Source organism: Diadema setosum, chromosome 16 (assembly GCF_964275005.1).
Source record: "Diadema setosum chromosome 16, eeDiaSeto1, whole genome shotgun sequence".
Classification (NCBI taxonomy): Eukaryota; Metazoa; Echinodermata; class Echinoidea; order Diadematoida; family Diadematidae; genus Diadema; species Diadema setosum.
This window is the reverse complement of record NC_092700.1, coordinates 33,158,991-33,174,673: the sequence shown is the minus strand read 5'-3', so window position 1 is coordinate 33,174,673 and position 15,683 is coordinate 33,158,991. Positions and strand designations below refer to the sequence as shown.

The 15,683-nt window shown below is 40.3% G+C and overlaps 1 protein-coding gene across 2 annotated transcripts in view; it reads right to left on the bottom strand.

The window, feature by feature from the left end:
- Positions 1-15,683, bottom strand: part of LOC140239905 (RNA-binding protein 38-like) — a 171,231-nt gene that overhangs the window by 131,333 nt on the left and 24,215 nt on the right. For both annotated transcript variants that reach the window (XM_072319720.1, XM_072319721.1), the window contains exon 2: positions 12,142-12,274. In XM_072319720.1, the coding sequence (XP_072175821.1) occupies positions 12,142-12,274 (133 nt within the window). The remainder of the gene's footprint in view (positions 1-12,141; positions 12,275-15,683) is intronic.

Genomic DNA, 15,683 nt, shown 5'->3' with positions numbered 1-15,683 from the left:
ATACAAAAAAAAAGAGAGAAATGTATACTTATTAAGAGATTGAGAGAGAAAAGAAAAGAACTGTGCACGGCTGGTGTACAGAGTATGAACAAGAGCTGTAGCGTTTCGATTGGTTGATCTGTTGACTAATCAATGATTGATTGATTGATTGATTGATTGATTGATTGATTGATTGATTGATTGATTGATTGATTAGATGTTGAATTATATACCATAAAGCATGACCATAACACCGTAATCGGTATACAGGGCTTTCAAAATATCAATTCTGGAAGGAGGAACTGAAGACCTTAATGAAACATCTTCCTTCTAGAGTGCTGAGAAGACTGACATTGTCATCTCGTCATCACATCGGCTGGTTTGCCTCTTTCAGTCTCTGTGGTGAATGACGTCGCAAGTCGGAACGGTCGCAAGTTTGGGCGAAAAATGCGCCAAACCCCCCGCGCATGGCTGGCTCGGGAGAAACAAGCACGGGGCATACATTATCTGTCCTTGCCTGTTTGCGGTAATCGCTTCTGAAAAGGTTAATGCCAATATCAATATGAGCCCTTGCAGTGTCGGGTTCTGGCGGTGACGTACGCGCTTTCGCTTCGTAGTCGCAACCAAACAACGGCAAAATTATTGTGGACGATGCACGCAACCGGCGGCCAAACCTCTTCGTCGGCCTCTTATGGGAATGTGCCACTACGACAGCGGTGTATCATTTTCTTCTCATCATAGTTTCTTGCACGGTGATCAGTAGTACTTTTCACGTCGGAGGTCTGTGGTATAGACTCAGAGGCTATGACTGCCGACTGAAGATCATGGGTTCGAATCCCATCCGGCGCTCTCTTCACCCATGTGTATGCCGAAAGGCTCCTGGCAATTATATTTTGGTGGTAATTATAATCACAAAGCAAGCTGGAATAGCAGCCATTACTCTGAAGAGGCTGCTATAGGTGAATATGAATATATAATTATTATAATTTTCAGTGTTATTACCATCCCATTATCAAAAGATTATTATAATCATCGCTACTACTGTAGTACTTCTACTATTACTATCATAATCATTATTTATCTCATCATTGTCATTAATTATGATTTTGTTGCATCGTAAGTCCAACACGCGGGGAAGTTGTGATGTCGAGTGATTATACACACACTGTGCACCCGCAGCCTCCTGCATCCATCGAGGCGGAAAATATACATTTTGATTCCCGCTCAAAACAAGCCAACTCAATGGTTCACCTCCAAAGCGTTGTTACGCTTCATCTGTGGTATCGAATACGCGGGGGGCGATGTCGAGCTATCGAGGGGAGGCGGAAACGGTATAGGAAGACCTGGCAACGTAAAATCTGTCCAGATAATCCAATGACGTATTGCTATTATTTGATTCGATACGCTGAGATACTTCGGCTACGGTATATGCACATTCTGGCAACATTTAGTCATTTGGTCGCTCAGGGCAAATAACATGGGCATCGAATTTCCAGCAGCATCAAAAAACAAAAACAGCAAGAAGAAGAAGAAGAAGAAGAAAACGAGAGAAAGAATAACATCACTGACTGCGCTTCACTCGGAGTACACCAACCTGTAACATTATTTGTAAGCCCTCCTGGGTGTATTAAATGCACTGTTTCGTCTCTGTACAGCCATGTAGGCCCTATTTGTTTGAGCACAAGACTGATTAGGTCGCATATCGCCAAATTGCCATTGTGCTCAGAGGGAATATATCTAAAAACATCCTGGCTGGCCTACACCACTTCAATAAAAAGCATTTTTGTATGCAGATTACGATCATAATTCGTTTATCCAAAAGAAATGGTCCGAATAAAGAGAGATGGGTGAAGTTCTTTCTTCCCCTGACAGACGATCAAAAGTTATTTGTGAAATTGGCGGACTGGAGTTTGGGCTTTGTTTGACAGAGCTGATGGGACTACCAGCCAGACAAAAAACAGTGAAGATGGCAGCGCATGGAGGCGGGTGAGGAATGATAAATGGTTACGAGCGACGACCCACGCTGATCACACTCCCCATTTCGCTGATGTCATTTTGACAACAACATCTTAAAGGACTGTCGGATCCCAAATCGGTACTATCTCCTTTTCTTTTCCACCATTTCGTCTTCAGACGGAGCACGGCATTAGTTTCATCCCGGACTTCAGGCGTGACAAGAAAACGATTAGCACATCCATCATCGTTTCAACGCCACTGTCGGAATGCCTCGCTGCGCATGCGTATAGCGACGGTAACGCTTTGGGTAGTCATGGAGATATATTCACGCGGTAGAAAAGGGTGGTAAAATTTGTTGTCTGAATTAAGAGAATCGACCGCATACGACGAGTTGGGTTTTTCACGACTTCGATTACTCTTTATACTTCTTCAACACTGACAGATGTTGCAACTTTGGAGAGAGTAGTTGCAACTGAGACCACAGCGGACAATTATGTGCTGGCCGGATAAGTAACCTGCAACATTAAGCCGCTTGGTATTGCGTGGTTATCAATCTTTCGATGTTGCCTGAAAATTCCGTTCCACCTGGATTCAAGTCATTGGCATGGGATTCATAAATCGTCAATGTTGCGCATGCTCGCACTCCATACTGCATTCGCGTCGCTGAGCATGATTGTACGTGGACGGGAGTGGAGGGATGTCCGCTTGAAGTGATGAGATTTTCTGGGATTGTGAACGAGAGTGGGGTCTGACGAGAAAATGAGTGGTCTGGCAAAGACGAGACGACCGCTACTTCGTCACCACCCAATTCCCTCCGCGCGTGGACTTAACCCCGAGATCCCCGATATCGATCTCCTTGTATCAGCGATTTAAACGCAAAAAGAAGTGCATTATTCCAAGGTCATGTGCAAAATACGCGGTCTCATAAATTCGACACGCCACCTGTTTCTTGTTGGAAACTCACGGTACAGATCGGACTGCGTGTAAACACTGTTAATCCACGCCAGCATGCCGATGGGGTCCCTCATGTGATGTCCCCACGTGACCTTGCCATCCCCCCACGGAGAGTAGGGTGACACAACGAGAACGGGATTCATGTTGTACAGAGGTCAAAGCTGTCGTGCAACTCACATCCATCAAAGCGCAGTTATGTGGCCTGTCTGCAAACGGTCTAGCATATTGAAATTCTTCTTTCGTGTCGATTAAAGACACTTACAGATACGTCAGGTCAAACACGGGAAGAAAGCATGCGTCAGAGCTTTCAAAACTATTAATTCGTCATTTCTAATGTGCAACGATCTCAACTGTCGCCTTCAAACAAACGACACGGTCAACTTTGGTCCAAATGTCCACATGTTATTTTACAAGAGTAACGAGTTCTAATCGCGTGCATTAGAATACGCCTGACATTTCTACAGAATGAGTAAAGTTGAAATCTTGCAGCCGTAGCTTCTTTAGGCGAAGCAATTTAGAGTAGTACTTTGGCGTATCACAAGTAGCAGAGTAAGCAGAAAAATTACAGAAATCGCATTAGCTTGTCGACAGTGAGGTAGTAATCTCAAATGATATCTGGATACATTTGTGCTGGTATTGGTAATGATAATCTTGTGGAAAAGGATAATAGTGGTAGTGGTAGAAGTAGCAGCACTTCTCGCCGATGAATCATTGGTAATAGCGATTAAATTTTGTAAGTGCTAAAACTCTTAAAGATGGTACCAATCGTAATTCCAGAAGTATTATCAATTACCAATTGCAGTAAGTTTATAAAAGTAGTATCAATAACTGTTACAAAGCGGCTGCGCTGAGGGATTATGGAATGTAATATTTGAAAGAGTCTGTCAATGTTGGGAACAAAGATCATAAAAACATTTATATTTGGTAGGCTTTTTGAAATATTTATCAAGGGAGAGGAGACGGGCCATTGGATAATAGAGAACCGTGACGAGGTATTACGCAGGTCTTGGAGCCCAGTATGGCCGACGATGAATTAGTGCGCGATAAAAATATGAAGCGTATATTATACGCACATACCTATATGGTGCACTTTTGAAAGAAGATCTTCAACTTTTTTTGTAAGGACGGACCGAGTGTATGAAATAAGATTCCAAAGCATAACTTTTGTCTCACGTTACGGAGGAACAAAAATTCATTGCAGGGGAAAACATTGATGTCGTATTAATCATTCGTCAACGTCTGACTTCTGTGGATGATGAATGCAGGTTAGTAAGGGTCGCTTGGAATACAAAGTCACGTGAAATAACACAGCAACATAGTGCTAGAGGACAGCGAACCTTGAAGTTCAAGCTGGTATTTGTGTATATATACATATATATGTATATATATATATATATATGTATATGTTTATCGTAATGTATATCATATATATGTATATGTAGGCCTATATGTATATGATATCGTATGCATACGTATATATGTATTAATGTATATGTCTTAGTCTATGTCTATGTCTATGTATATGTATATGCATGCATATTTGTATATATGTCACACCCCATTCTAAAAATCTAACCCAGACATGCCAAAATTGAGCGAGATGTGAAGCAAGTGCTGTTTCATTGTATTAGTTTTGGAAAGGGCTTTAGCATCAAATTACCTGAAACAAAAGCAGAGTACACCAAAATAATATTAGTAATAATAACGATAGTGTGATAACAAAAATCCGTCGTCTCACCAAGATATTTCAAGAGGTTTCCTTTTCTTTGTTTTTTTTTTTTTTTATTCAGCTGGAGGTAAATACAGCCCTCCGAGATGATAACTGTCTAATGTATTGCTGCTTAATGCAATTAATACACAAAAGATTTACATACTTTGCTAATCATGCACATATTTACTTTCTTTGACATTTTCTGCAAACGTTAATAATAAAACACTTTACTACCATCCCAAAACTACAAGAAACAAAAATAGGTAGCGTAGAATAGCCACAAATTGATAGATAAAAATAATATTCCGTGACATTTGTCGAAACCCTTCGATCACTGGAGCTGTGGGGCGTCTCCTTGTCAGACCAATTTGAAAAGAGAATTTTTTGAAAGACTTTTTGTGGGTGGCTTCCCTCTAATGTTATCTTGCATGTTTGAGGTCGATGATACACGCCCGTCTTGTGTTACAACACCCCAACTCCCTGTGTAGCGCGGAAGAAAAAAAAATACACGAAGACAAAGTACATAACTATGTCCATATCATTTTTCAATTCTCTGAAACGCCCTCACCTCACATAAACCATGCGCTCCGGTAGTGACCCGAGAGAATTGATGAACTTTTCTACTTCTTTTCGGATTCATTGAGACACATATTCAGTCTCTGACAGGAACAAAGTAAACAAAACAAACAAATAAATTTTAAACAAAACCCATCAAAAAGACGTAGACCACCATCAAAATGATAGGGTAAACGCATCCAAAGTTTTGCCATGAATCTCCCGCCAGTCAGTAGCACGTATTAAACCTTGGCGCCTACCACCAACTACCTGTGACGCGAACACCAAGTTGCATTTTGCGCTCCACATTGCGAATGAGCGCGTATGGTATTTGCGATGGTGCAAGTACAGTGTGCTGTCAAAACTACGGCGTTTAATTACTCATTGTTTGTATGCATCAGCTCAAGAATTGGTGTCGTGGTGTTATTTTTTTTCCTTATGTGTTTTTATAGTTCCATTGATATCAGATTGGCAAACGCAGACTGATTGGTTCAGTCTACACCAACTACCATTTGGAGCACTTACTTATAGCTGCTTTCGCAGGAGAGGGTGGAGAGCGGGAATGAGATGGAGAGGGAGCCTACTCCAAATGACCTCAACACCCAAGCTATTAGCCGGAGTTTGAAGAGAGGGGCAATTATTCGAATCCCAAGGTGGTGCTGGTAGGATGGGGTCGCTTGAGGGGGTGATTGGGGAAGGGTTAAGGAAAGGGGATAGGAGGGGAGGTGATCATCGAGGAACGAATGACACTGCTGTCGCTCCCCGGTTCACCCCGCCTTCTCTTTCTCGATCCTCCTCAGCTATTGTTCGGGGCATGTCATATTTTATCAGCCCAGGTTTTCGCTCAAAGTCAACTTGGCACTTGAGTCCGCTCATGACCGCGACATCGACACCAGGGCGGTGACTGGAGTGGGGCGAGCCCCGCAGGACTGGCAGGCTCGGCGCAAGGGTCCGCCTTTTCCCACTCCAACGTGAATGACGGTATGATAACAACCGCAACATCAATAACCGTCAAAACATGTTGTGTTTTTGACTGTGACTCCAGTGACACTTCTGGCAGCCACACAGCTAATCGTTTCGCACCACTTTGTGGTAGACATGATACAGTACACCAATACTCCTTGCTACACTCGCTTTGTTGCACAACATCTGATCAAATCAAATCAAATCACATCATGTCTTGTTTTGAATAGCACAAATTCTTTCATAATATGCATCTGATACAACAAATCAATTAAATAAAAATGTATAAACACACCTTCGAAAGAGAGGATAAAAATGAGTAATAGCATTGCATACATGAAACTATGCATTCAAAATCATCGTGTTATTGGAAAATGAAATTTGAAAATGAAGACACATAATTTGAGGGGAAAAAAAGATATTATCGGAAAGTGGCATCAACTTTGTCACGACCATTGCAGAAAATTTGGATATCTTTTCAAATTTTTGATTCGCTGATTTCACGGCAGTCTTTGTCTCACCATGAAGATTTCACCTTCAGGTTCGACGATCAGGGAGAGTCCCTTGTAACTCGATCGCACTCTATAACAACATCTACGGAATCCAATGAAATAAATCTCTTCATATTTCTCCTAACAGCCCTCCCCATTGACATTAGACTCAAAGGAATGGAGGGAGAAGTGTCGTCTCTTCATGTGTCCATATTATGTGAGAGAGGGATGAGGGGAAAAACAACAAGAGAGGAGGTAAGATTGAAGGAGAGCGAGGGGAGGGGTGAGAGAAGTTGCCTTCAAGACGAATCGGGAGGATGTCAACCGCTATCCGCACCAGACATTTTCTACAGAGACAGCATGACGCATGTATGTACATGCAACGCGGGCACATTGTTGCGCCACAAATCGTGTACTTGTCTAGTCATCCAATCATATGCCGCGAAATTTGTCTCATTTGTAAGCCGTTCGCTTTCGGATGAAGACTGCTCATAAGTCAGTGACTACAGTATCTTCCCTTTGGTCCCCTAACTTGGGGAATGCTTTCCTATCCTATATCATGCATAGTCCTCTATTGTTATCATTTGTTCTATCGAAGTACAATGTAGGTACTCTACCTCCCTGCATGGTCGGACAATAAGTGTGGACTGATAGAAAAAATGAGGCGGGAGTGGAAAAAACAACGGAGTTTGATCGGTTTTGAGCCCGTCCAAGGTCCGAACAGATTCAGGACCTGGAGAACGTGGTTTCCGTGAAGACAGACAGTTTGTCGACACGAGGTGTTTGCACGGAACGTTGCTATGGACGCGAACACGCATTGACGATGCAGTTCATTGAAATCTTAACCGTGTGCGAACTAGTGCAACATCTGATATTTACTCTGCGGTTTAGATTTAGAAAAAAAAAAATGGGGGAAAAGACTCGAGAATCGTGCCTTTCGTATCCAATGGTTGTGACCGTTTAAAGGAGAAAGGGTTTTGGATTACGCCTCGTTCTTGAGTGGATTGCGAGGTACAAAATTATTACAAGATAATCTCCTCATTGAGTTACTTTATTTATCTTTAATCCATCGGAGGTCAGGAAACCAAGTTACTGCCTTGTTGTTGAGGTTTGATTGGTGTCGAACTGAGGGAGCAATGGTAGAAGCGGAAAAGAACGACGACAAAAGAAGAGAGAGAAAAATATCTCAATTTTTCTTGGAGCACTATATGAACCCACTTGTGGTGTTGTTGTTGTTTTTTTCGTAACCCTCTTCTCACATACCCCCCCCCCTCACCCGCTTTCGTCGCGTTATTTGGGAGCCCCTCTGCAACGAGGGGTGTTGGACAAAAGATGAATGGAGGTGATACAAGGTGCTGGGATTCTAACCGAAGTCTTACATGGCTCTACCAGAAACAGATCGGATTATTTACCCCTCCCCTGGACGAAAGAATGAGTCGCATTAATTAGAGACCAGGAAAAAAAAAATACAGTACATTGAGATTTCGACCTGGGGTTATTGTCAAACAAGAGGGTGTTTCTCCGGGCGTAAGTTCGTCTGTATCAGGGGGAGTAAGGTTGAACAGTGGAGAGGGGATGGGGAGAAAATGACCCCCCCCCCCCCAAAAAAAAAAAAAAAAAAAAAAAACCAAAAAAGGGAAGGATAATGGGATATATCCCCTAGACGATGCTTCTTCACCATGATTATTGTGCATGTAGGGTTTCAGAAAATGAAAATGTTCCGTCTGAACAGACAATTTACTTTGTTGTTACTGTTGTTGTTGTTGTAATTGTTGTTGATGTTGATGTTGTTGTTGTTGTTGTTGTTGTTGTTGTTGTTGTTGTTGTTGTTTTTGATGTTGTTGTTGTTGTTGTTGTTGTTGAACAAAGGGTAAGTAAGAACAGGTAGGTTAAATGGGTGCCAATATTTATAGATGATTCTTCTTTCTTTTTTCCTTTTCCTTTCTTTATTTCTTTCCAGGTGTGCAACCTCTTCCCAACACGACAAAAGTCGAATGATTAATTATGACTGTTTGAATCGAGCAGTAAACAGCCGCCTTCCACTGTGATAAAAAAACCAACAAAACAAAACAAAACCAAAAGGGGGTATTCCCGAACGCTGTTCATCGCACCGTTGTCAGGTTGTAGGTCCATGGTACGACCGAATGACTGGTAGTCGATGTCCTCTTTATATAACTTTACACAAACACTTTCTTTTTAGTTTTTATTGTGTGTGTTTTTTTTTTTTATATAATTTATGCCATAATTATGTAGGCACTGTCAAGTTAAGGGGGGGGGCGTCGACGTATAATGATAGTCCGTGTTACTTTGCACCCTTTTCCCCCTTTTTCTGGTGCAATGAACTTGAAATGCGATATGGTATATATCAGAAAACGTTGCCATGGTAACCAGGGGGACCGCATGTGCAGAAGAGTCACAGGTGTTTGAGTGTATGTGTGTGTGTGTATGTGCTTGTATTATATTGCATGGTTGTTGTCTGTTGGGCTCGCGTTCAAATTAATGACCCCTCTCGACATAGAAAAGAAGAAGAAGGATGAGAAAACCCCGAGATAAAACGGAAAATCTTTATCCCCCTCAAGCGTCTGAGAAGTATGAAATCAACATTCTGAAACATTAATTGTGTGCCACACTTGGGAGGTAATACTGATAAAGTGGAGCTCACAATGGTACTGTGTTGGGGTTGTCATTGCAACACGAAAGGAAACCGGATCTACAGCGACTTTACGTAGTGAGCACACCGTGGCGTAACAAAGATAATCGCAGTTGAGATGAATTGCTTTTCATCTACAATCAACGCGCACCTTTTCATCCGAAGTGTATCAGGGGGAGTAAGGTTGAACAGTGGAGAGAGGATGGGGAGAAAATGACCAAAAAAAAAAAAGCGAAAAAGGGAAGGATAATGGGATATATCCCCTAGACGATGCTTCTTCACCATGATTATTGTGCATGTAGGGTTTCAGAAAATGAAAATGTTCCGTCTGAACAGACAATTTACTTTGTTGTTAGTGTTGTTGTTGTTGCTGTTGAACAAAGGGTAAGTAAGAACAGGTGATTAAATGGGTGCCAATGTTTATAGATGATTCTTCGTTCTTTATTTCTTTCCAGGTGTGCAACCTCCTCCCAACACGACAAAAGTCGAATTATTAATTATGACCTTGAAATGTGAATTTGAATCGAGCAGTAAACAGCCGCCTTCCACTGTGAAAAAAAAAACAAAAAACAAAAAAACACCCCAAAACCAAAAGGGGGTTTTCCCGAACGCTGTTCAACCCACCGTTGTCAGGTTGTAGGTCCACGGTACGACCGAATGACTGGTAGTGGATGTCCTCTTTATATAACTTTACACAAACACTAAATTTCTTCTTAGTTTTTATTGTGTGTTTTTTTAAAATATAATAATATATATGATAGTAATATATATATATATATAATAATCAACGCGCACCTTTTCATCCGAAGTGGGAATCCGAATAACTCTCTTCTTTCAGATCCCCATCGCCTATACATCCCTCTCTTAAGGAAAATTCATTTTCAAACTTCAAATTAAGTTAGGAAACGAAAAAGGGGACTTTTTTTTAACTACTACGCATTATCTTATTAGTCCCACATCGTTAATATCCTTGTTGGTGCTCATCAAGCATGGTGTTCATCAAGTGTTGGAGACTTCAATTACATAAGCTGAGGTGTGTTTTTTGCTTTGTTGAGTTTGTGTAAAAATGAAAATAGGAATTTTTTGGCTTTGTTCCCCTACACCTTTCTTTGATTGTCTATAATCCATCAGACCGCTAGTAATGAAAAAAAAAAAAAGAAAATGAAAAATGGCGCGTGAAATTAGTTTCCGCCCTGTCATGGCTAATGGAGTGTGACTATATATATCTCTCGCATTTGTTGCAGTTTGTGTGTGCGTTAAAGTTCCATCTGCTATCGTTTGACTAATTGGTCATTCTGAGTGGATACCTACCTGCTCGTTTATGTGTGTGTGTGTGTGTGTGTGTGCTTGCATGTTGTCCTTTCTGAACAAAAAAAAAAAAAAATAGAAGTAGATTAATCACCGATAGTGGAGTGGCCTTCGATCATAACGGGTCTGCGTACAGCGGGCGAGGTCAGAATAATTAGCGTAAAAATATGCACCTACCATCCTGAAATTGGATGACAACAATTCGTAATTCTAGACAGACATACTGTTCATATATATATATATATATATATATATATATATATATATACCTAAATACCTCGTATGGGTGACCGCCTTCCCCGAGTATCGTGTTATATGGTAACAAAATTGTATGCGATGGCAAATAAAGTGGCAAAGCGCCATTTTGACGATGTCATGTTAGGGGAGTTTGTTCGTGGTAATGTGCTGAATTTCTCATTCCCCCGCTGACGCTCAATGTCCCTTTTCCCTCCATCTCTTCATTTATCTTTCATAATGTTCTTTTTTTCCTATATATATATATATATATATATATATATATATATATATATATTCTCTCTGAAATATATTATATATATATCTATATAAACGTGTTTGTCAAACTATCTATCTGTTTGTATATTATGTCTATCAATTTCTCAGCCGATCTCCACTAATGGGAGGAGGCGGTGCGTATATTTATGCACACAGGTTCAGTCGCGCGACGTATAGAAATAATCACCTAAAGGCTGAACACAGTGCATTAAGCCCATAAAAATAATACTGAAGAGAAGAAGCTCGCTTGTATAAGATGTGCGCCTAGTTCGTTTCCTTCTCCTCGATGAATTTTTCGTGGAATATTGATTCGAAATTCAATAATGTTGTCTGCTGTGCTAAACTAGCAATATGTATTCCAGATGTGACAGTGTTGAACTCTAAACGAGGTTGCTGGTTGACGAAGAATGTCGTGCGAGCTTGGCTTGCGCCTTTCCCACCCTTCTTGCCTGCGCTTTCTTTTAATTTGGCGGGAAATCCATTAGCTTTATTTCTGTAGCACTCCGTGTTTGGGGTTTTTGTTTCAGTGTATTTGTGTCTGTGTTAAGAATTTTATTTTCGTCCTTTGAGTCTGTTGTGTTCATCGAGATCAAATTTTGTCGAGAAACTGTTTTTATAATGTGTTGATTTCCGACAGTTACATTGTAGTCTTGACAAATGTGTGGGACTGAAAATGCTAAGGTTCACACTTAACACACCCTATATTTAAAGATTTTGTTTCGAGGCATAAAACCAAAACAAAACGGGTATATATGTTGCATTTCAGCACTCGCCTAACTACAACTTGATTTTCAGTCATGTTACAAGATGAAATTCTGATATTTATGATAACTGATGTCGTGTGCTTCAGCCCCAATACGTCAATACCTAATCAGTATTACAATAGAGATTTCATATTTATGAGATTAGATGTTCATACTTTTAGCTTGTCCTGATCCTCATCGACCAATCCACACGTCCAGCTGAGTATAGATCAATGTTAGAATGTGAAATATTTTAACGCTCTCTACTTCCTTCCTCTGTTCCTCTTTTTCTCTCTTTTCGTTACCATGGTAACTTACCACCGTTTGCTGTGGGGTTATTCCGGGGCTTTGCTCCGAGGAAGGCCAGATTCACGTTTGCTTTCCTGCCGTCGATGATGGGGTTAGCTTCTTTCGTCGCTAGCTCGGCTTCCCGCTGGTCTGACATGGTAACCTGGGCAACGAGAAAAGTACAGAAAACGTTAATGACAAATAATGATGAAAGATAACATTAATGAAACAAAAATCATAACGTTTGCATTATCAGGTGATTAGATATTTACGTTGTAAAACAATAATGATCAGAACTGTGAAAAATATGATGTGATAACGTTAAAATGAGGATATTCGTAACAGTTATAATATCATAACCATTTTTATTCTCATTATTGGTGGTAGTGGTGGTGGTGGTAGTAGTAGTAGTAGTAGTAGTAGTACTGTTATCAATATCATCACCATATCACAATCACTATTATAATCAACATTATATATATATATATATATATATATATATATATATATGATAATGTATTATATAATAATGTTTCATATTCTTGTCGGTATGTCTACAATGTATGTTCTTGTCGAAAAATGAAATAAAACATTGAATTGAATTGAATTATAACTGTCATCGCAATCAATGAAAATCTATATAGTGCGCACTAACTTTACCCATGGAGGTGGAAACTGCTTTGTCTGTATCATGACACTAAATTTCTTGAATGGGAAGGGGGTATATGGAAGTCGTCTGTTTTAGAAATAAAATGCTTATTAACCCTTTCTTTGCCAATGAGTCGAATGTGCACAAATCTTACACACAAACCTGTGAGCAGGTGATATCATGTGGTACGCAGAGGATTAAAGTAGCAGGAGTTGGAAGCGGGTTGTCGATATTAACACGTTGGTAAAGGCAGCAACAGTGTCTACCCCATCTACTACAGGACCGTCATTGTAAAACGACTCACAAGCATTCTAATGGTGGCGCTTATTTTGATAGATAGCATCAACTGCGTAACTACATTCATCGCCACGCTCACTTCGGAGGTAAATTATTCAATAAGATTAAACCATTTCCATTTGCCCATGTCGAATTATCATAACAATAGAGGATATAGATACACGAAGAGCAGTCTTCCGTGCATTGAAATGCTTGTCAGACCTTCATTATCATTTCCTTTTCTTTTTTTTTTCTTTTTTTTTTGGGGGGGTTCCCTTTCTTTTGTTGCGTTTAATCAATCCTCCCCGTGACGTCCTAATCAAAAAACAATGCCTTTTATTTGTCAAAAAAAGTCCCTTAAAGGTCGACGGATCAGTGTGGTTACGAAACAATTCCTGCAAAATATTGTTCTTGTTCCGGGTGCGTTGCCATGGTATAAGAACGCAGTAAACCTAATCATCCGCGGCAAATCGCGCAAGTTTCATTCAGGAATGCAATTGTTTCTGCTATTCCCTGTAGAGATCTTTTAAGAGTACCTCTGCTGCTGACAAGTTGTGTATAGACGATGTATAGCATTCGAACCCGTATTAAAGACATTAAAGACCCTCTGTGCTTTTTCTTTAGGGGGCGCATTTCATTGGTCAAAGGTCATCACGACGCACGCGAAGGGCATTTCGCAAACTCCGTCTTTCACTCAAATGGACAGCACGCGCATGATATTATCATTGGGATGTTTTTCCCCTAGATATTATCATTGGGATATTTTTCCCCTATTTGTCGACACGCCTGATTCCTCCATAGCACTCGCGAATTAATGAGGCGTGTGAAGTGTGAAATTATCCATCGATGAAATTCCTGTCAGTTAATTATGATAATGGGTCTTATTGTTTTCACCAACAGGTGGCATGCTATATTAATCCTGTTGTTTTCAACATCCGGATAAGTAACTACGTAAGACCTCACAATTTGAAAACAGCAGTGGGCGCGTACACACACACACACACACACACACACATACTTCATGCACGGGAGTGTCCTATATTTTCTAAGAAGTCGCCAATACCGACACAAATCCTGATGGACCCCATTCAAAACAAATGATGACAGCTTTTAGACTGTAACGCTTCGTTTCATACGAAGGTCTTGCATTATTTTTCTTCTTTTATATCATGCGTTACAGCGTATGCACAAAGTACACCTCGAGCAACCTGGCGACGAGAATTTTATTTTTGTTTGCGGTTTTTTGAAGCCACCGTAGACACCTGCGCATCCTACGACCGAAACAGGTGAGGACTACGCATGATGGACGAGAAACCTTCTTGGTTCTTGACCTAGGTCTTCGGCTACCCAGCAATAGAAAGGCGAGAAACAACAACAACAATACACATGTAAAGGAAAAATACAGCTTCCTTATAACTTCACACACAGCGTGTGGGATGAAGTTATGTATATCGCCTTTGATGATTGTACGGAATGTCTTATGGATTTCCTTGAGGGTATATAAATGATATTCTGCGTTTCCTTACAACCTCCTTGCACGTCAATGGTTGTGGGCACTCATGTATATGGCTTCAAGTGACAATAACTGCATTTATGGTTAATGAAAATTGGAAGAGAGAAAACGTTATTTGTAGGCCTACATTAATCTCGTGCAATGAACATGGTACTTGATGTGCGGACAAAACTAACTAGTTGAATTAAACGATTTCGTTTCCCTTCACTTCACGCCCTTTCCATGGGGATAAAGTTGACGATGTCAACATATATTGTTGAAACTGATTTCAATTGAAAATCGGTAATGTTTCCGTCACATGGTCAAATTCAATTTTGGTTTTGTACGATTTCTTTTTGTCTTTTCTTATTTTGTTCTTGTTTTTACTTTGTTTGTTTGTTTGTTTGTTGATTTAGGTCCGTCGTGTTTATATGAATTCTATACAAAGAAAAGATGGCGTGTTAAATGTATGTGATTGAAAAAAAGGCCCACCTATCGTACCTCTGCCGCATTCCTGAGGAATCAAAAGGTCGTGTTTATTCACAGCACATCTGACAGACCAAATCATGAATCTCGTCTCATCATCACCTGCTTCGGAGATGAAAAAGCATCGACAAATGTTGTCGCGGAATGGAACAGAAAAAAAAAAACATAACTTTATTTCCCCGCAAAAGCCCCACATTAAAGCCTCTGTCACGTCATTCACGCTGACAGCTAACTACGGTCCACGAACCAAGATGCTACCTTGCGAGCCCCGAGGGTTAAAGGGATGAAATAGTTTCGGTTGAGAAGGGGCTTCAGGTCTTAAACGTATTTTTATGATGAGTTTTTGAGATAGTGAGAAACCTGTAATGAAATATGAAAGAACACAGAATTCTAAGAAGAATTCAAAGTTTATTTGATGAAAATTGGGTTTGTAATGGCTGAGATACCCAAAACAAAGCAATCCTAGTAAAAGGTGGCACACATCTTTCATTCCCAATGCTTTGTTTCACTTTGTCTTTGGACATCTCGGCCATTTCAAAACCGATTTCCTCAAATAAACTTTCAATTCCCCTTAGAATTGTATGTTCTTTAACATTTCATAGAGTGGTTTCTAAAAATCTCGCAAAAAAAAAAAATGTTATAAGCTGAATCCTCATCTCAACCACTACT